General features: G+C 52.9%; 1 protein-coding gene across 1 annotated transcript; it reads left to right on the forward strand.

Annotated features, from left to right (window-relative positions):
* Nucleotides 1-10,072: 10,072 nt before the first annotated feature.
* On the forward strand, nucleotides 10,073-22,156 carry LOC149334818 (uncharacterized). The gene is made up of 3 exons (XM_089553674.1): nucleotides 10,073-10,274; nucleotides 11,471-12,180; nucleotides 21,992-22,156. The coding sequence occupies exons 1-3, from the start codon at nucleotides 10,073-10,075 to the stop codon at nucleotides 22,031-22,033; spliced, it is 954 nt and encodes a 317-aa protein (XP_089409800.1). The 3' UTR covers nucleotides 22,034-22,156.
* Nucleotides 22,157-22,318: the final 162 nt, after the last annotated feature.

Here is a 22,318-nt window from a genome sequence, read left to right on the forward strand (position 1 = left end):
TCTCACACAACCTGCCCTCCTGAATGTCAGCAAACTGTGCACCGTGTCAGGTTGCAGTTCAGATAATGGCTTCACGCGAGAGGTTGCATGCGAGAGGTTGCTCCTAGGTCGCACAAGCGCCACCCGTGGCAATTGCGCATTGCTTAATCCTCCCCCACTGCGCCAGGCGTGGTTTGAGGACTCTCAAAGATTTGTGAAGGTTAAGCAGACAGTAACCAATTCTGCATGCATGCGCATTTACCTATTAACTCCAACGCATCATGTATTTACGGATGGAGCTTAAGTGTGCCCTCCAGCTTTCCTTGCTTGCGTTTAGTCATTCAAACCCTAAGCCTAACGCCTTCAACGAAACCATCCACTGCAGACTTTGACGCTCACGCCCGGCAGCGGCTTGAAACTGACGGCGACACTTGGTACTTCCCAAGTGTGACGTCACTCTCATCCTTGCACCTTTCCCTGTACAGCGCGCCAAGTCACATGCTATAGCAGTGCCACATCGAGTGCAGCGCGCGAACCAGCTGCTGCCGATGCACTGACCGCCTGTTGTGCCGCAAGCTATGCGAAAACATTAGGGAGAGACGTGATTGGTCAAACGGGCTGGGCTCATCATAAAATCTTGCACTCGAAAGCACGGTGCTTGAATATTCAATTGATGGACGAAGCTATCGCAACTAGATTTCCCTGCCTTGTGTCCTCTCGGAAGCTGCCCCATATCGCTTCAATTGGAGGAGGATCATTTCGTCATGCTTCGGTTCGCAACATCTAAACTCCGCTCGTCGGTCGCGGCTTTGATCGTCTTCAGTCCTACTGTTGTCTTCCCTGCTGCTCCTCAACTTTCCCAATATGCGGCTGGAGATAAATACATGTCTAAACTAGGATATATGGATGACGGTTTCTGTAATTATTTTGTTTTTACTTCACGCAAGTGTGCGTCTCAGTTTAGCCAAAAAAAATTATTCTCGAACAACAAGAAAACTTCCGTGCAATACAGTGTTCCAGTACATGCATTCGACGAGTTTCTCAAAACTTTCTACTCGAATACAAGCCTTCGATTCCGGCCTTCGAGCCTTCAATGCGATGAATTTCTTGAAATTTCCTACTCGGGCACAAGCGTTTACTTGGGCGAATTTTCTGAAACTTCCTACTCGGGTACAAGCCTTCAATTCCAGACACTTTTCTACTGCAGTTCTGCGACACAGGCCTAATGCGAAGGATTTTTCTATGCGTCTTAGGGGTGGTGCACGCCACCATAAGAACTCTGATTTCCCTTCACTCTTTCGTTTAGTCCCATTGCAGCTTTCAGCACATGCAAAAATAGCGAAAAGTGCGCCCACGTGTCCATGGATGCGTATTTAAGGTGTACATTGATGCTTAATTTCAATCTTGCTACCTTCAGTTGCATCTTACAATATAAACAATCAGGAACTGTAGTCATCAAGGCGTGTTTCATGTGATTACGGGTGTTTTGTTTACGGGTTATCGGTACGTTAGTGCAGTTCCGCAATAACCTTGTAACATTATCACCAGCTTACCACGCTCCGATAGAAAACGCGTTTCCGTCTATCGCCCTCACTATATTTCAGCTTCGTTCTAATTATCCCTGAATATCGCATTCCATGCTTTAATTTTTTTGTTTGGTTTAGTATTCCTAGTTCTCACAAGGGGGAAAGTTGTACACTCCTAAAAATACAGTCTCTTACGGGGTTTCCGTGTCGTTGTTTGTACCACTTTTGTCGTAGTTGACACCACTTTCGTCTTAGTTGTCCCCACTTTGGTCATAGTTGGCACCACTTCCGTCTTGGGTGTCCCCCCTTCGGTCACAGTTGGCACCACTTCCGTCTTAGGTGTCCCTTTCGTATTAGGTGCCGTCACTTCCGTCGTTGATGCTCCAGCCACTGAGATGGATAAAATGAGATCAAAAGTCTGTCTTATCAATGTATCCTGATAGGACAACCTTGAATTACATCTTAAACTACCTAGAAAACATTAGAAAAACAAAACGCGCGACATTTCTATACCACAAGCCATAGGCGTGCATTCCTGCATCCCACATCGTCCTCGGCGTGGGCGCTGTTGACGTAACCGGTTATCCAAGTAGCAGAGGGAAACGCCACTTGGAAGGTGGCTAGCAGCGTAGCACGCCACATGTGCCAGTGGTGGCAGGTGGCGTGTCATGACCTGCGCTCAAATCTCGCATTACCCACAATAGTAACCATCTGATTCTTTTTGGTCCTGTTGAAATGAATAAAAGACTGCACTAGTTTTATTAACAGCCAAATTCCTTTGCAACCCCCGGGTGCGAGAGTTTTCCTAAGCACAATAACTTCAGCAAAATTTAAGCTGTAGCGGTGCGCTAAGGAGGTACCAGTACAGTTACTGACTACGGGACCTCCATCAGTATAAATTTGTCCGTCTTCCTTATTTCCTCCCCTATGCAGAGTAACGAGTAAGCGAATATTCATTCCAGCTAAAATATGTTTTTATTAAAGAGTTTTCTTTATCTCTCTTGCCCACCTTATGTTTTTTTTTTACTCCAATAAACTGATTCTTATCCTGAAACTACAGAACAGCCAGACCACCACGTCTAAGAAGGAGCGCACAACTTCTGTCATTATCCCATAATGATGAAGCATTATTTACCACTAGAAAGACTTCCTCGGACGCGGTAGGCTATGCACAAGACTGAGCTCCTTATCTGGGATTTCTTAAACAACCTGAGCAGACCATGTGTCTCTCAGACCGACTTGATAGAATGAGTATAGGGAGACTCCAGCACTACCGGCAACAAGATATCATGTCAAAAGAAGAGGCTGTCAGCCTAGTGAGGCAGACTCCTCTCGCCATGCCCTTCACCCTCCTTCCATGGTAACCACGTTCCGGATGGTTACAATGGTAGGCCTTCTTAGTCTCGTCATAACCTCCTCTGGAGTAACTACCCTCAGGTTGGTTCCGATGGCAACCACGTATCACGTATGCCTTGGCACTCTGTCAACATTCCCTCTTCTTTATTTGGTAATAATCCTCCGGTTGGAGACTTCACTCTTGCCACACAATCCTCATTCCACAGTAACCCCTTCCGGACGGTTATCGTGGTAACCGTACCCTGGTTATGCCTTCTTAGGCTCTCGCCATAAAGCCTCCTTCATGGTTACCTTCCTCGTTCTTCCAGGTTAACTACCCTCCCGGTGGTTCGTCAACACAACCAACCGATTGAGCCTTCTTACGCTCTCGCTATACCCTCCTGCTTTCAGGGTAGCCATCATCCCTTCAAGTATTCCTCCGCTCTCTCGATACCATTGTCCTTCCATGGTAATCACCCTCGAGATGGTTCCTAAGGCAATCTCCCATCGGTTACGCAGTTCTTCGATCACGTGATACCTTCTTCCTTTGCACGGTACAAGCACTCTTCGAGTGGTTTCCATTGAAACGCCCCCACTGGTTACGCCGCCGACAAACACACACAGCGACAGCTACTTCTACGCGAAACTCAGGAACGGGCGCGCTTAACCACTGTCGCTGTAACAGCAGGGGTCCCCAAACTCTGCCTTGGGGAACATTGGAGAGAAGACGGTGGACTGTGGAATCATCGTCACTGACTGTAAGAAAATCCTCACGAAGCGTAAAAAACAGAAGAGTTAAAGCCATTACGGAATATTTGCGCCTAATCCAGTCAATTGCACATTTGCAAACGTAAGGCATTGAGGAAGCTTATCAACACATTAACAAATAAAAGCATTGAAAAACTTATCAAACGCCTTCGCGAAAATCAGGAAAATATACTAGGCGGTCCAGCAACGACGTCGAATTCCATGAAGTTTGTGTATGAATATTACCTACTCTGTTTCGCATGAATAACCCTTCATAAATTGTGTAGAGAGGGAAGGAAAAAGGGAGTTACATTCAAGGAACCAGACAGCCTTTGGAAGCAGTACCTGCGGCAAAATTTTAGTAAATGTCTGTTAATCGATTTCGGCGGCGCGGAGACACTGGTGTTTATCACTAGTTTCATGCCCAGGAAATAATTGACCTATCAGCTGGTAGTTCACAGCTGTGCAATGCCCACTAAAATATTTCACTTAAGACAAAAGAAGGACATATTTTAATACTTTTATGAATTTTCACATTAATGCAATAAACGAGTGGTAGAGGATGCCCCAAGGTTGTAAGTAATTTCGCCCATGAATTGAGATTGATTAGAATAGGACACATAAAAAGGTAGTTCTAATGAGCCAATTGAGGCAAATCCGCCGTTTAAACACTTGAAAAAAACCTTAAAATACGTTTGTCGCATTACACTCAACTCTGAATTCGTCTTGTTGATCATGTGAATTTGTTAATACTTTCCTAGCCATTTCAGACAGGTAATGCTGTTCTAAAATTTTCTCAACATTTCCGCATCATACCTGCTAGTGATTTTTTCAGATCATTTAATTTGTATCCTTTGACAGCGGAATTGTGTGCGCCGCTGAGCAACAACAGCACCAACGATGTTCAGTGTGTGACACTTCAGGTGATCGGTGTAATCGGTGCTGGCGGTTAGAAAACCGTTTTAGATGCACGTTATGCAATGGCGCTCCTTTGTGAAAAGTGGTTACAAAATGGTTATTTGCAGGCAGAGGTATCGGAAGAGATCAAACGCCGATGGCCTGAGTCAGCAGAACAGCTTACAAAAACTCACGCCAGTGTCGTCGTCCTGCTGAGCACTTCTCCGTCCTCTAATGATACATAGCACTACCCCCTCACCAAAAGCACATTTTGGTGCGTACTAAACAGGCAAAGTACACCTAGAATAATGAGGCTTGAGACTAGAGACATGGACGATCTCAATGCAGGGTGTAGCGTGCGCGGACAGCGAACACAACGATGCGATGTCGTACGCCGTGGCAGTGACAGGATGTAGACTTTGATAAGGGACGGTATAGTGCGCCAGGTTTTCAGAGAGGGCCACAGGGCGGGACGAGACACCACAAGGTAAGGGATCTCGGAGGGTCGGTATCATCGCTATGGCGACAGTTGTGAAGGCACTCTTGAGAATCTTGGGAAGCGGAGAACCTGTGTCGAGCTACACGATACGGGCGGCGGCGGCATCGGCGATGCCATCCCGAGCTTAACTACTCGTGGAGGCGACGGCGGAAAGAACGCTGCTTAGAGGCAGTAATATGTCGCAGCTAAGCTGAAGGTAAAAAGGAGAGCAACGCGCTTTATCATGACAAGTGGAGTTGTAGGCGAATGCCACCAAACCTGGGGGCTAATATCCCAGTGACAGAGATGGTTGCAGTCTACGTATAAATCATGTTAGTCTCGTTAAGACGTTCGGTCAGGCCTTTCGCCTTTCGGTGGTAGACCGCGACTAATTTATGGCGGGCAGAACTAGTGCTAAGAATTTCGGCTACCATTTCGGAGAAGAAGCGGCGCCCGCTATCCAAGGTTGAGCAGAACGAAGCCAGCGACATTAGTTGTGCAGCTGGTTGGAATCGCTTGCGAGATAGCTTAGCGTGTCGTGCAGCTTAGCGTGTCGTGCACGATCCATTTTTTGCCCATGGTAGACACCGGTAAAGGGCCTAGCAGGCCGGCACTTACACCAGAAAAACGGGTCTATCGGAACGCCAATCAGCTTTGAGTCGACGGGAGGAAGAACACAAGGCATCTTCCAGCGCTGGCAGAGCTCGCACGCGGCAACACAGCGCCAGACACAGCGGCAGAGACCTGGCCAAAACAAGCGGCGACGCACGAAGTCGTACGTCCGGGATAGTTCAAGATGACCTGCCGTGGAAGCATCACGGAGCTAATTGGGTTCCCCCTTCAGGTGGAGATGTGAGGAAACACTTGATGATGATGAATAGATGGTTCGGACTCGCAAACAATCACGTTACTCGATGGCGGGACAAGAAGGTTGACTATTTATTAACACATGAATAAATGAGAAGAAACAAGCAAGGAGGAAAGTATTTACAACATGACCGAACCGTTGATTATACGAAATCAGCCCTACTTAACACAGAGCGTTCCGTTTTAAACCTTCTGTCTCCGCCCTTGGCGGGGACAGCCACCAATAATAAAACAGGCGACACCTCTCACCAATCAATGCCCAAGGAAAAGGACAATAAAGTTTCCGTCAGCCAATCAAAGACTGGGGAAAGGATGCCAGCCAATCAAACACTTGGGAAAGGAGAGGTTCCGAGCATCGGACGCTCACAGGACCATCGGCGCCGCATCGCGCACCGATTGTCCACCGTAGACCCACGTCCTCACAGTGATCCGCATGGACGCGAGAAGGTTAAAAAACATTCACTGGCCACAAACACGACGACTGCAGGCATCCAAGCAGTACACTGTAGAACGCTGCGCGCTTGAAAATATCTGTGGTGGGGAGGCAAACCGGAGAAAAAACGAGCATTCCGGTGACGGCGCCGCCAGCAACAACAGAGCAGCCACCGAGATGCGTCGCGTCGTGCGTCCGCGGTGCGTCCATCGCGCATCCGCGGCTCCTTGAATTCCGTAACTCTTCGACCGGGGACATGTGCACAGGTCAAAGTCTCGCTCCGCGCACTGTGCTGGAGGCTGGATGGCGCCGCAGAAAGTTCAGCGAACTTAACAGAGCTATTCAAGGACTCTTGAACACAGCCGCTGGGGGACCACCAGGAAGAGCTCAGTGCCTTCAGGGCGCATATTGCGGTGGTATATGATGTTTTCGTGGAGCTCAAATGTGGCGACGGAAGCATCAGTGCGGTTGGCGGTGAGGCGGTCAGTGACCGAGCATAACGAAGTGTATGAACACAGCTCTTGACCAATCTAGCGGGAGCCCCATATGGACAAAACTCAAGCGTTAGCCTTTCATTTGCCGGAAGGGAGTGGATCGACAATGTGACTAGCTAAGCAATCTGCATCTTGGTGCAAGCGCCCGAGCTGGCCAGTAGGTTTAGGTTTATGGGGTTTCACGTTTGAATGCGACTCAGGCTATGAGGGACGCCACAGCGGAGGGGTCCGGATAATTTCGGCCAGCTGGGCTTCTTTACCGTGCACCGATATTGCACAGCACACAGACCTCTAGAATTTCGCCTGTAGTCTTTTACCGGCAGCGTCTTTGAGCGAAGATGGCCAGCACAACACGCGATGATCCGTTACAACCGGCAAGGGGGAGGGGGGGGGGGGTCGAAACAAATAAGCGCGAAATAACATAGTGCCAAAACGAGAGCGATGCATTTCCGCTCAGTGATAAAGTACTTACGATCAGGCATGGAAAGGAGACGGCTGGCGTACGTAATCACGCGATTCTGGTCGCGTTGGCGAAGGGCAACTATAGCACCAATGCAATGGCCACTCACGTCGGTCCGAAATTCCGAGAGGGCTAAAGTATTTAAATGAGCTAAAACATGCGGAGTGTGGGGGGGGGAATTATAAGTGGGCTAAAGGAGTCAGCTAGGTGCGGCCCCCAAGAAGGACGTCCTTCTTGAGGAGCGTGGTAAGAGGGCGAGTAATTGCCGCAAAGTTCTTGATGAACCTATGCAAATACGAGTATAATCAGGAAGCTGCGCAAATCACCGCGAGAACGCGGTGTAGGAAAGGAACTCATGGCGCGGGCTTTATCGGCTTCTGGCTGGACACCGGCAGAACCGACCATGTGACCGAGGACCTTGAGCTAACGGCGTGGTGGTGGTGGTAGAAAACGTTTATTTGCTCTATTTTAGAATATTTTTTGCGGCTTCAGATGGAGTCTTCCATCTTATCACCAGGGTCGGTTCCCCTAGTCCACGTCTCCACTGAGGGTAGCTGCCCTGCGTGCACGCCTTACTAGTCCTTGTTGGATTTTCAGGATGTCGCTGGATAGCTTCCTCTCCCATTGTTCCGCACTAGGGTTTTCAATTATGGGTTGCTTGTCTATTTTCTGGCATGCCCATGTGGTATGGTATAATGTTGGTTTGTCTCCAAACCACGAGCACTCGCTCTTGTACTGTGTGGGGTAGATTTTACTTAGGATGTTTAGGCACGGGAATGTTCCCGTTTGTAACTGTAGCCATGCTACGGCGTCTTCTCTGTTGAGTTGTTTGTGTGGGGGCGGGTATTTTCGTGTGATCCCTCTGTAGTAGTTAAGAATGTCTGTGTAGCTTTGGGCTACCGGCTCGGGTTCCTCAGCGGGGTCGGGAGTGTTGGATGCTCGGTTTGTTGCGTACCCTAGAGCTATCCTATCCGCCTTCTGATTTCCCTTAATGTCTGTACGTCCCGGCACCCAAACTATCGTGTGTTTGGCCTGGTTGTTTTCGGTTTTGCCACTTGAGCGGAGAATGCGGAGCACGCTGTGGATGATTCTGCCGTTTAGGTAGTTGCGGCATGCAGCTTGTGAGTCGGTGGCCGAAGGTACAATTCTTCGAGTTAAACTGAAGAGGAGCCCAATTTAAGAGGGCAAAGATGGTAGAAAGGCGGCGCAGATATGTTCAGAATGTGGACGAAAAACAATGACATCATCCAAGCAGCAGAGGCACGTCATTCATTAGCCGCGCAGAAGCAAGTCCATGATGTGTTCGAAGGTCTCCAGGCCGTTGCAGAGACCGAAAGGCATGTCTAAATTGATACATTCCGCCCTGGAAAAAAGGTGATTTTCTGCGATGCCCTTAGTCAAGAGGTAGCGTCCTGAAAAGAGATCTATAGAAGGAAAGTAGCTGGCACTGTGCAAGCAGTTGATAGCGTCGCCAGTTCGGCAAATGGGTAGACGTCTTTCTTTGTGATGGTGTTCAGGAGGCGGTAATCAACGCAGAACATCCACATCTGATCTTTATTTTTGACAAGCAATGCAAGGACTACTTGAAGGCTCGACAATGTTGCGGGCAAACACCTTCTTTACCTCCGCCTGGATGCCACGACGCTCAGAGAACAAAAGACCGTCTGTGGATGGTATGGGCATCGTGGGTATAAATTCGTTGAGCGACAATTGAGGTTTTATCCAAGACACGGTCATCAAAGCCGAAAATGTTGCTCTATAAGGACAGGAGGTTGAGAAGGGCCGTGGAGTCCACAGAGCTCAGAGCGTCCACAAACCTGCTAGAAATAGGAACCGTACGCGAGGGCGGTTATGCGTAGGTGTTGGGGTTGTGAGAAGGTAGTTAGAAACTAGGGCATAAACTGGGCTATCGGTCGGTAGGGGCAGCCCAGCAAGTGAAATGCCCCCGGGGAGAACTTCAGACAGGGTGAAGTCGAGGAGATGGTGCAGGTGCGGTTCTGGGGGATATACAGAACGGTGCTGAAAGACGACGTTAAGCACATAATCACAGCGGTGATAGGGTAAGTGACGTAGGTGCCGTCAAGGACTGGGGAAGAAGGCGAAAAAGGGATGCGGACGGCAACTTTCTGTGGTAGATGAGCAAACTCGGTGAGTGGAACGCTGGGTTGGCTTGTGGAGTCTTTATAGCAGAGGTGCTGTTCCAATGGCAGGCCAGTGCAAGAGTCAAAAAGGGCTGCTGTTAAAAGTAAAGCCCAACAAACACATCCTGAGGGCACCTGGTTAGGTCGGTGAAAGGAACTGCGATATGACGACCGGTAATGCCCATTTCTGCATTGCACATTCCTGTTACAGCCATAAGCAATGAGAATTATGCCCGTGGCGGAAGGCGCTAAAACCTTCTTGAGGCGTCCGCGCAACGATGACATTATTACAGATACTTGTGCGCCAGTGACAGCGACAGTATGGACCGAGACACAATCCACAGGAACATTCACGACATTAATTTAGGTAGTAATGGTACAAAAAAGAATTTCAGTTCGGGTGAATGATGCAGCGTCACCTTTGGAGGTGACTGACCTAGTTTCCTGATAGGTGACCACAGCTGGACGGAGATAAGTTGCTGCTTTTAAAAGGGAAATGGGATCCGCGAACTTGCGGGAACGGAGAGCGGCTGCACACACGAGATGGCAAAGTGCGCTCGCCAAGAGGCGCATGTGTACGAGGTGAGTAACGACACCGGGTGTAGTGGCTGTGGCGGGCGCCGAAGGACTGGGAATGGGGTTGCGGGTACCAAACTTTTCGGTAACGAAGGGACATGTGCCCGAAACGTGAGCTTGTAATACAGATATGACGACCATGCGGCCTACGCCATTTAGTGTGATTGCGGTACCGGCACCGAGAAAAGAAGCTGGTACTGCAAATGGAAGCCGCGATCACGTTCCATGGAGGGTCTGGGCTGGAGGAAACATAATCCTCGACGTGGCTAGCAGGGACGGCGATGTTCGCAACCTCCTGGCAGACGACAGCGTGGATAAGGGCCAAAATGTTGCTGGCAGTTGTAAAGTGGAGAGAGCGGTGATCATTGCCTTCAGTTCACGACGCGCAATGCGGGTCAAGGTATCCTGGTGGGAAGGCTGCCGCAGAATCAATAGGTCATCGCACGGGGAGCTGGCAACCGTTTTCGGTAGTCGATCGAAACGTTAGCAAATGCGCCCGTGTTTCGCCTGCTCGAAGCGAAGGCGCACATCGAGAACAGATGTGAAAGTACAGTAGTATTTATAGAGCAGATGCATAAAGGCGTCGTCGGCAATATCTTTAAGTGGCCAACTTTACCTCGCATCAACATATCTATCAACCTTCCTGCACATGGCAAGGACGCCCTGATTAAAGTCAATGTAAGGCTGGGAGATTTTAATCCCGCGACGAGACACTCATCTTGGCGGCGACTTGACCTCCGGTAGGTTTGCCGAACAGGCCGCGGAGTCTCTGCGTGTTGGAGAGCGTCGCGTCGGTGACGGGAGCGGTCGCATGCCGCGTCGGCTCCGTGATAGCTCGCAATCAATTGCGATACATCAAGTTTTCCCCCTGTAAGCCTGGTACCATCGTCTCCAGGAACCTCAGCGGCACCCGTCTACACCACGTTTGTAAAGGTGGGGCCAATTTTTGACCAATTTTCGGGCATTTGAAGTCTTCGTCACGCCGCGGTGGTGTTAAGCCTAACGGCGCCGGGGCCTGCGATGGCCCCGGTCGGCGATCCCTCGGCCTCGGCGGCTCCAAATCAAGTCACCGGGTACGACCCACAGTCCTTGCGGATCGTAACAATGGATACAAACCAATCCGAGGGTACTACTCAAGGCGAGGATCCTCTACCAACCGAGGACGATTACCTTGAAGATATGGTCCGCGTCTAGCGCGGAAAGAAGAACGCGGCGGCGGCATCGAGGGACGCTGGTGCTGGTGCCACCCAGCAACAGGCGCCGGCTAGCTCTACGCATACGCAGGGCGGGAGTGCGCTGAACGCAACCTCGAAGCGCTCCAGGCAACTCCGGTGGCGGCCGCAGAACACGCCGCGTATCGAGAAAGACGACATCGTCGTGGTGCTGAAACCGCGAAACACGGTCGACCTCAGAGCAACTTTTGGTCCCGGACAAGCCGGCGCTGCAATCCGCAGCATCCTCGGGGACGACGCAAATGCAGGACTTGCGGTGTGGCCTGTTTGGGACCAAAACGTGCTAGTATGTGCGTTGAAACCAGTCGACGCCGCGGAGAAGCTACTCCGGGATGTTGTGCTGCGGGTTGGGGAACGCGAGCTACCGTTCCTGGGACACCCCAAACTCTCCGGTGCGTTCTGTCGCGGCGTCGTGAGTGTTTCGCCTGACGAAACGTCTGAAACCGTTAAAAGAAAACTCTGTGCGGAACCAAATGTGGTGTCTGTGCGCAAGCTGGGGGGAACCCCGGTTGCGGTGATCACCTTCGCGGGGACTAAGGTGCCACGGACGGTGTGGTACAGCTACGAACGGCTCCCTGTTCGCCTGTACAAGAAAACAGTGCCTGCATGCCACCGCTGTGGCACAGTGGGCCATCGGGCCGATGCGTGCCCGCGACCGCAGCCGGGGCGCTGCAAACGCTGCGGAGTCCAGGTTCCCGATGCCACTCCTGACGGCCCGGCGGAACATGACTGCGTTCCGAGCTGCCTCATCTGCGGAGGCGGCCACCCTACCGGAGCTCCTGGCTGTGCCGGGCGGTTCCGGAAACCCATCAAACCCAGCTCCCCATCAGGATCCAAACCGAAGACAAAGACGGGGCCCAAGCAGGCTCCTCCGCCCAAGGCCAAGAAAGCGTCAGCCGATCAGGAAACCAAGGTCAAAACCGGGCCATCGAAGCCTGTCAAGTCCGCGACCCAGGCGGCCCCCCCGGTCCTCAACGCCAGGGACTTCCCGCCCTTGGCACCCGTCCAACCACAGGTGAGCAGTTGGAGTAGGGCAGTCTCCGGGCCCCCTACCCGTCCCTCCCCTACCCGTCCCTCCCCTACCGAAACCGCCCTACAGCAGCAGGTAGAGGAGCTCAGGCGCCAGAACCAAATTCTAGCGCGCAAAATTCAGAAATTAGAGGCCAAACAGGCCGGATCATCTGAACCAATGCAAGAAGCTGAGCCAGACGACGAGGATGACGGATCATCCGTAACATCTTGCCTCACTAGCGTCTCGCGGCAGAGCAGGGACACGGTAGTTGGATCAGCTGGTCGCGTCGCCGGCCTAGAGGCACTGCAGCGCCAAACCGAGCAACTGGAGGAGCAAGTGGCGGCCCTCCCGAACCAAATCATGTCAGCAGTCCGCGAGTCCTTCCAGGACATGTTCAAGGCTGCTTTAACGCAAGCACTTCCCGACCTTATGGCCCAGCTCACTGACTCGGTCTTTAAAGCCGTGCAGCCCTGGGTCAGCACCCAAATTAAGAACGCCACAAGCTGCGCATCCCCTCACCTCAAACGTAAGACAGCCTCCCGTCAGGCAGCGGAGGAACATGGTTCAGGCTCGGCAGCTGGTGGGTCGGTGCGGCCCCTCACTGGGGTTGCGCCGGCTCCCGGCCAGAGCTATTCCGATCACTCTTAAATAAATACGACAAGATGGCTAGCAGATGTAATAGGCATGCTAAAAACTTTGAAAAATTCCAGATCATCCAATGGAACTGCAGGGGTTTCAGATCTTGGAAAAAGCGGTCACACCTCCAGCTTTACCTGCAGTCCCTAGGTGACATGCCGGCGCTCATTGCCCTACAGGAGCCCGGCATAGACGCTAAATTATCAGGCTACAGCACCTTTCAGGGGGGCCCCTCTACGTGCATCCTGGTGAGTAAGGCTTACACCGTGGTTCAGGTCGACTTAGACTTGAGTATGGAGCAAGAATATACAATGGTCCGAGTACTGCCTCTCAGACGCCGCGACCCGTCAATACATATCCTCAACATATACTGCCCTCCGCGTAAGCCGCGCGTAACTTTCAATGAAATCTTCCTTCGCGCGATAAAATTGGCAGCCAAAGAGCCTCTAGTGATCGTTGGAGACTTCAATGCTCCCAGCCTTCATTGGGGCTACCACTTCGAACAGGCAAGAGGACATAAGCTGGCGGAGCTCATCTCCACCCTCAGCCTCACGTTGCTCACGGACCCGGCGTATCCCACTCGAGTGGGGAATTCGGTAACCCGCGACACGTGTACAGACCTTTCTCTCGTTAAAAATGCTAGAGCGTCTGCATGGGAGAACTTGGGAGATTCTCTAGGCAGCGATCACCTCCTTCTCCGGATTACACTCGAGGCAAAGGCAGCGCGCAAAAAATGGGGTCAGGCCAAGCTGACCGATTGGCACAAATTCCGGAATCACACTATCCCTTCCGTACTATCTTCCGGCGGCTACGCGGAATGGGCTAACCACATATACAACAATCAGAAACAACACGTCACAACACTACAAACCACCGAAGAGATCCCCGCAGTGGACACCCACCTCCTGCATTTGTGGGAGGCGCGCCGGAGCTTGAAAAGAGCGATCGCCGGCCGCGTCTCGAGCGGACGCGCCTCATTTCGGCTCCGACAATTTTTGTCCGGATTACCGAAAAATTCCCTGCGACCGCGAAAATTTTGCTTGTGCTCGACGATTAACATCACCCGGCACCCGAAGACATCGCTCTCGACCGGGTGGGCCAATTTTTGGGCCTTTTAGGCCCATTTATGTCTTCATCCCGTGGGAGCCCTAGCCAGGCCTAAAGCCAAGCAGCCTGTCTCCAGCGTTCTCCGCGGACGCCATGGCGGCCTCCGCTCGCCGCGGGTACGATCCCGAGACGATGGCATGGACTGAAGTCGTCGCAGAAGCCCCGTCTTCTCCTGAAACCTCCACTCCGACGCAGGAGATCGTGGATGAAGGCCTCTTCTCGTTGGTGGCACTTCGCAAACGCCAGCAGCGCCTGAACACCTCGGCAGTGGACGGACCCTCCGTGAGTGCCCCTGCTTCTGTGCATCAAAATACTTCAAGTTCAAACCATCAGCTCTCGCAAACAGCTGGATCGACGAAATGGCGGCCTACCGCTATGCCTCGACTCCGCAAAGAAGATTTCACGATCGTCATCAAGCCCAGAATGACGGTCTCCCTGAAGACGGTTCTGCAGAACGGTGAGCTTGGTGCTTTGCTCTCCGCCTATGTTAATGCCTCCTCGGTGGACACTCTTAGTATCTGGCCCAGCTGGGACCAGAATATCGTTATCGCCACCACTCAAGACGTGAATGCGGCGAACGCGCTCGCTCGTGAATTTACTCTGAAAGCTTCCAAAGGCTCCATCCCGATGGTCGGTCACGCCAAAGTTAACGGTGAAGTCTGCAGGGGGATCATTACCGTCCATGAGCAGGAAACTTCTACCACCTTGAAATCGAAAGTCCAGTGGCGCGGAGGAGAGATAGCCTTCATCCGCAAGCTGGGGAAGTCGACGATTGCCCTGCTCACCTTCGTGGGGCATAAAGTGCCACGTTACGTGCACTATAACAGTGTGGTGACCTTGGTACGCGAATACAAGCGGACTATTCCCGCGTGTTTCCGATGCGGCACCATTGGCCACCGTGTGGATTTATGCCCGGATCCTCAACGCAATCATTGCGGACACTGAGGCCAAACGGTCCCAGTCCTCGAAGACGGCAACTTGGAGACCCACGAGTGCACCCCTTCCTGCATCGTCTGCGGTGGCGGCCACCTTACGGGCTCGCAAGACTGCAAAGCGAAATTCCGGAGGCTGCAACGACCGGGAAACCCAACCGGTCAACGAAAGCAGCGTCAGTGTGCAGTGCCCCCAGGAGCTGACACCACTCCAAACGTTCCCCCGCCTGGCAACAAGCTGGTGCAAGGCACATCCGGACCACCGCCACCGGCGGGCGCGTTGCCCGGGCGTGTCTCCAAGTCCCCTCCATCAACAAGCCAAAAGTCGTCACGTGGTCTAGGCGCACCCGTATTCCAGAACGGAGATTTCCCGCCTCTCGAGGGCCGTCCGCTTGGCACACCAAAGAAGACATCACAGCCAAAGGTAGGCAGCCGAGACGGGCCTCCTCAGTCCCCCCGCACTCCCCTACCTTCTTCCCCACCAACCCTTCCTCCTCCTCCCCCCCTTAACTCTGAGGTTGCGGACCTCCGCCGTGAGCTCGAGACTCTCCGGGCTCAAAATGCTCAACTCCAGGCCAAAATTCATGCTCTAGAAACGGCTCGTTCCCCCCCGCCTATTGCCCAGGTAGCTCCGGAACCGATGCAACAAGTGCCGGTGGACCCGACATCATCTAGCTCTGACGCGCGTTTCACCGCCCTCGAAAACGCCCTTGCCGCATTAGCGACTCAGATGTCAAATTTCGGCCAAATTCAAGAAAACCTGTTCAAGTCAGTCACGGCCACGGTTACGGCCACCGTGACGGCCAATATTAAGACGTGGCTGGAGTCAAACCCCAGGCTTCTACGCCGAATGGGGCCCCTCAAAGACGCAAACCGCCCATCAATATTCAACCGCCCCATCGATCTAACCGAACTCAAGGAAGAGCCGGAACCGATCCAGCCGCAGGTGACGGAACCTGTGCCGGCTCTCCAAGGCAGTCTCCCTTCAAATCAACATGGCTGCGTCCCCTCCCAACCAACACCCTAAAGGGCGCCGCCCCCCGCAAAGACAGCAAGTTTTTTCCCTTGTGCAATGGAATTGTCGGGGTTTCAAAAACAGGACCAAACGCGCCCACTTAAGGGCGTACATTGACAACCTTGAACACCCCGCCGCAGTCCTTGCGTTGCAAGAAACCGGAGATGCGGTTAAGCTCACGGGCTATAACGCTTTTCAACGAGACCCGTTCACCTGTATCCTAGTCCATAAGGGTTACACAGCGCAGGAGGTTGATCTCGATCTAAATTTGGAATATTCGTACGTGATGGTCTCTGTCCTCCCCCTGCGGCGAACAGATAGCCCCGTACACATACTTAATATCTACTGCCCCCCGAAACTCAAAAACATCACTTTTTCTAACATCTTTAGCGCAGCGCTAAGGATCGCGGGTCGCGACCCCCTCATGATAGTGGGCGATTTTAACGCGCCCTGTCTCATGTGGGGCTATTGCAAGGAAGAGACGCGTGGTCGTAAGTTGGCGGAACTTATATCTACGCTGGGCATCACTCTTCTAACCGACCCGGTCCACCCAACACGTGTAGGGAACTCCGTCACTCGGGACACTTGCCCCGACCTTACCCTCGTGAAACACATCCAACACGCAGAGTGGATCAACACCGAGGACACCCTCGGTAGCGACCACTGCATACTGAACACTGTCATTTACACTCGGCCCTTACGTCGCCCCCTTGCGCAAGCCAAACTTCCCGACTGGAACGCTTTCCGCCAGGCCCTCCCAGTAACTTCTCTCATGGAACAGGACTACTCCACTTGGGCACAAGGACTCATGCAAACACTCCGTTCGCACGAAAACCATATCCACCTTACGGAGCGTGCACCTGACGTGGATAACCACCTGATGCACCTCTGGGAAGCTCGCCGCAGCCTCACTAAGCGATGGCGGCGGCAGAAACACAACCGTAAACTCCGCGCTCGCATCTCTGACCTCACCCAGCAAGCTGCCGAGTATGCTGCCCAGCTCGCAGACACTAACTGGGTAGATCGATGCAACAGCGCACCAAGACATATGTCCAGCCGCAACACTTGGCGGCTCTTCAGGACTCTCATAGACCCCACACAAACACGCTCGGAAACACAGAAACACATCAATCGCGCGATACACAACTTTCAAGGAAACACGAAGCAGCTGGCGAACACCTTGCGCTCACAGTACCTCAATCAGGATCAAGACCCGCGTGGGCAGGATTATTCGTATGCAGGCTGCGATAATCCGGAACTGGATCAACTTTTCTAGCTTCACGACCTTCGCGCGGCTCTTGCCAAAATGCGCAGGGGGGACGGCGCCCGGGAGGGATAAGGTCACAGTCAAATTATTGGCGAACCTTCCTGATCGGGCATACGAAACCCTACTCGAATATATTAACGCCATTTGGACCGGGGACACTTCGTTGCCACCGGATTGGAAGACATCATTGGTAACCTTTATCCCAAAGGCGGGGAAACCGGTAAACACAGACAACCTCCGGCCCATCTCCCTCACTTCATGCGTAGGAAAACTGATGGAAACGATGGTCCGTGACCGCCTCTCAGAATATCTCGAGAGCAAGAACTCCTTTGCCGACACCATGTTCGGTTTCCGACCCAGTAAGTCCGCACAAGATATCCTTTTACAGCTTCATCACGAGGTTCTCGAACCCATAGAACACCCACACAACGACAAAATAGTCCTAGCACTCGATCTCAAGGGTGCGTTTGACAATGTTAAACACGGCGTCATACTAAAACACCTTAGCGAGATTAACTGTGGTCCTCGTACATTCAATTACATCAAAGATTTCTTAACAGACCGCTTGGCCTATATACGTATACAAGAGACCGAGTACGGCCCGTTTGAGATGGGAACGCGGGGCACACCACAAGGCGCTGTGTTGTCCCCGCTTCTCTTTAACATTGCTATGATGTATCTCCCGGCACAGCTGGCGGCTGTCGGCGGTGTTCAGCATGCGCTGTACGCCGATGACATCACCATCTGGGCCACTACGGGAAACATAGGAGAGATGGAGGAATGCCTGCAAGCAGCGGCGAGCATAGTTGACCACTATGCCACGTACTGCGGCCTCCAGTGCTCCCCGTCCAAGTCTGAATTTGTGCATATTCGATCTTCTCCGAAATGCAAATTCTCCGTTCAGCTTTCTCTCGCAAGCGGCCCCATCCGTGAAGCGAAGGAGCTACGAATACTCGGTCTCTTCATTAATCAACATCGTAAGGCAGACACAACTCTTGCCAAACTCCGCAAAGTCGGCGACCAGGTGGGCCGAATGGTTCGCCGCGTTTCCAACAAGCGAGGAGGGTTGCGAAGTAAGGATGCGATGCGGCTCGCGCATGCCTTCGTAACAAGTCGAGTACTGTACTCGACTCCTTACCTCCGCTTACGGAAACATGACGAAGATCACTTGGAGATTGTACTCCGCAAAATTTTCAAGAGAGCCCTCGACCTCCCGATATCCACTTCCAACGCGCGACTTCTCGCGTTGGGGGTGGTGAACACCTATCGAGAACTCCGCGAGGCGCATCTCGTTAACCAATACACGCGTCTCGCCCAGACCGTGTCCGGTCGCCGCCTCTTGGACCGGTTACATATCACACATGATCACCACACCATGGAACGGGTTCGAGTGCCAGAACTGTGGAGAAGCGCCCTCTACGTTCGACCCCTTCCGACTAAGATGAACAAGGAGGACCATAATGGCCGGCGCCAGGCGCGGGCGAATGCCCTGCACCGCCGCTATGGCTCAAAGAAACACGTCTTCTACGTCGACATTGCAGGCCCCTACCGCTCCAGGGGGGAATGGTACACGGCTGCACTCATACACGAGGGAAAACAGGTGGACGGCCTCTCGTTCTCGCGGAGCCTGTCGTAAATTTGAGTTCGGTTGGATCACTCCACTCGCTCACCAGATTTTACACCGCAGTACTCGCGACGGCGATCCAACTCATCGCTCAATCATATGGGTCCCCGGCCACCAAGGCATGCCAGGTAACGAAGCCGCCCATGAGGCAGCCCGCGCACTCACTCACCGGGCACAGGCGTCCCTTGGGAGGAGCTTAACCCAGATCACAGCCCTCTCCTTTCTTTTAAAGAAATTACTGAGCACTATCGTGCCGAACACCGGCGATACCCAGTTCCTATGAAAGGACTGGGTAAAGCTGGCGAACGAATTCTCCTCAGGCTCTTTACAAACACCCTGCTGTGCCCGGCGGTTCTCAAGCACTTTAATCCTTCTTTTGACGGCCGCTGCTCATTCTGTGGGGAGGTGGCCGACACCTTCCACATGGTTTGGGCATGCAGAAAAAATCCTTCTCTCCCCCCAATCACCCCTTCCCCTACCCGAGAGGACTGGGAGGCGGCCCTACTCAGCTGCCTGGAACTATCGGCCCAGCAGGCCCTGGTTCGGCGGACTTGTGTAGCGGTCTCGACCAACGGGATCCCGGAATGAGGGACTCCGACTAGTATTGTAAGGGGTGAGAACCACTAGGGGCCTCTCCCCGAGCACCTCTCTGTACATTACTAAATAAATGCTTTTCTCCTCCTCCTCCTCCTCCTCCGGAGCTTGACTAAACGGTGGAAAAAGCAGAAAACTAATCGCAAATTACGCGACCGCATAGCCAAACTCACAGAGCAGGCTGCAGCGTATGCTGCCGAGCTCTCAGATTCAAATTGCATAGCACGCTGCGACGCCGCAGCTCATCAGATGAGCTCGAAGGGGACGTGGCGTCTCTTTCGCAGTCTAATCGACCCCTCCCAAACGAGAGGGGAGACGCAAAAGCAGCTCCGGCGGGCTCTGCAAGGGTTCCAAGGTACGACGGCGCAACTTGCGGACACTCTGTGCGACAGATATCTCTGTCGTATGGAGGACCCGCCTGGGCCTGAGTACATGTACTCTGGCAGGCCTAATGAAACACTCGATGCCCCTTTTGAGTTGCACGACCTTAAGGCGGCCTTAGCAAAAATGCGCCGGGGTACGGCTCCGGGACGGGACCACAGAACAGTGAACCTGTTGGCGAACCTACCGGACTCAGCCTACCTTCATTTATTAGAATACATCAACCAGATCTGGGACGGGCGTCCACTCCCTCCCGAGTGGAAAACGTCACTTGTGACGTTTATCCCTAAAACAGGTAAGGCCGTGAATACGGACAACCTGAGGCCCATATCACTGACCTCATGTGCGGGCAAGCTTATGGAGACGATGGTACGGGATCGCCTCTCTCCATACCTGGAGAGTAAGGGCTTCTTTGCAGTCACCATGTTCGGGTTTCGCCCTCACATGTCTGCACAGGATGTCCTTCTCCAGCTGCACAGGGATGTAATACGACCCACAACTATGCAACACAATGACAAAGCCATCCTCGCCCTTGATCTGAAAGGGGCTTTCGACAATGTGAAACACGGAAGCATCCTGGCCAACTTGAGTTATACCGATTGTGGGGCTAGGACCTACGCGTATGTAAGAGATTTCTTGTCTAATCGCCAGGCCTTTCTTCGGATTGAGGGCGAGGAATACGGTCCTTACATGATGGGAACACGGGGTACCCCTCAGGGAGCAGTGTTATCACCGCTCCTGTTCAACATTGCTATGATGCGCCTCCCAAGCCAATTGGCCCGGGTGGAAGGCATTCAACACGCGTTATATGCAGATGATATTACAATTTGGACCACTCAGGGGAGCCTTGGGGACATGGAGGACCGCCTTCAACAGGATGCTTCCATAGTCGATGCGTATGCTAATGACTGTGGGCTCCAATGTGCTCCAGCGAAATCAGAGTTTCTGCATGTCAGAGCGAACCCAAAGGATAGGACAGCAATACACATCTCTCTGTCAGGAGGTCCTATTAGAGAGGTGGAGGAGCTCCGTATTCTGGGCCTTTTCATTCACCAGAGACTCAGACCGGACTCCACTATTGCGAAACTCAAGAGATTAGGCGAACAGGTAGGGCGCATGATCCGCCGCGTTTCCAACAAGCGGGGTGGTCTGCGGGGCGGGGACGCGCTTCGGCTCGTCTATGCCTTCGTGACTAGCCGGATCCTCTACGCCGTGCCACATCTCCGCACTACTAAGCAAGACGAGGCGCGAATAGACGCCGTCATCCGCAAGGCAACTAAGCGATCCCTGGATCTCCCGGTGGCTACCTCTAATGCCAAACTCAAGGCATTGGGGGTGCTAAACTCCTACCAGGAGCTGCGGGAGGCCCACCTCGTGAACCAATACACGCGGCTCACGCAGACGGCTCCTGGGCGCCGCCTGCTAAACCGCTTACACATCCAACACGACTGCACTCCAGAGGAGGCGGAGCGTATCCCAGTACTATGGCGCCATATGCTCTGGGTCTCCCCGCTCCCCCGTAACATGGACACCGACATGCATGAAAACAGACGACAAGCGCGGGCTCGGGCTCTTGAGAGACAACACGGCTCTCGACCCGGTGTATATTATGTTGACGTGGCAGGGCCATCGCCCACGGGATTTTACTCGGCCGCTGTCGTTCACCAGGAAATGCACGTTGATGGACTCTCCTTTCGAGCCCCGAATTCAATGCGGGCCGAGGAAGTAGCGATAGCGCTTGCTGCCGCCCACGCCAATTCGAGAATAATCATCACGGACTCCCGAAAAGCATGTGAATATTACTTGTCAGGGGAGATCTCCCCCTTAGCTGCTTGTATTCTACGACGGACTGCCACTGATCCAACACCCAAACGAATCATTTGGGCTCCTGGCCACCAGGCCTTACGAGGTAATGAGGCCGCTGACGCGGCTGCCCGAGCGCTTACTCACCGGGCTCCTCATCCCAGCTCTTCTGGCTCGGAGACTAACCAGCCGCTGCTGCGATTCAGGGAAATATTAACACATTATAGCGACAACCACCGCCTTTTCCCAGCCCCTGCAAAAGGGCTGAGTAAGACGGAGGAGCGAACTTTAAGGCGCCTGCAGACAGGTACTCTACTCTGTCCTGCAATAATAAAACATTACGATCCTAACACGGATGGGCGATGCCCACACTGTGGGGAGACCTGTGATATCTTCCACATGGTGTGGGCATGTACTCAAAATCCCCACCTCCCCCCTTCCCCTACCCCTTCCAGAGAGGCATGGGAGACTGCCCTCCTCAACTGCTCCTCGCTTGAGTCCCAAAGGGCTCTGGTGAAACGGGCGAGAGACGGGGCCTCGTCGTGCGGTGTCCCGGACTAGGGACGCCGACCATGTAGCGGGGCCACTCTGTGGCTCACAAACTCTTTTTCCCAAAATAAAAGTTTTCATCATCATCATCATCTGCGTGTTGCCGTTCCAAGATTTGAAATCATCTTCGTGCGTTTCAAACCCCACCCGCGCGGTGTCGGTCAGACGAAAGATCACATTGGCGAGCATCAGCGTCGCATTCCATGGGTTATGTTTGTGTAAAGGGCTGTACA

Source organism: Amblyomma mixtum, chromosome 7, assembly GCF_055824585.1.
Source record: "Amblyomma mixtum isolate Tamu chromosome 7, ASM5582458v1, whole genome shotgun sequence".
Classification (NCBI taxonomy): Eukaryota; Metazoa; Arthropoda; class Arachnida; order Ixodida; family Ixodidae; genus Amblyomma; species Amblyomma mixtum.

Bases quoted from the DNA above. Each gene is read 5' to 3' on its own strand.
- LOC149334818 (XM_089553674.1), top strand. From the start codon at position 10,073: ATGCGGCCTACGCCATTTAGTGTGATTGCGGTACCGGCACCGAGAAAA. The intron at 10,275-11,470 runs GTAAAGTGGAGA...CGTTGAAACCAG, and splicing joins CCAAAATGTTGCTGGCAGTT to TCGACGCCGCGGAGAAGCTA. The intron at 12,181-21,991 runs GTGAGCAGTTGG...TACCCCTTCCAG, and splicing joins TGGCACCCGTCCAACCACAG to AGAGGCATGGGAGACTGCCC.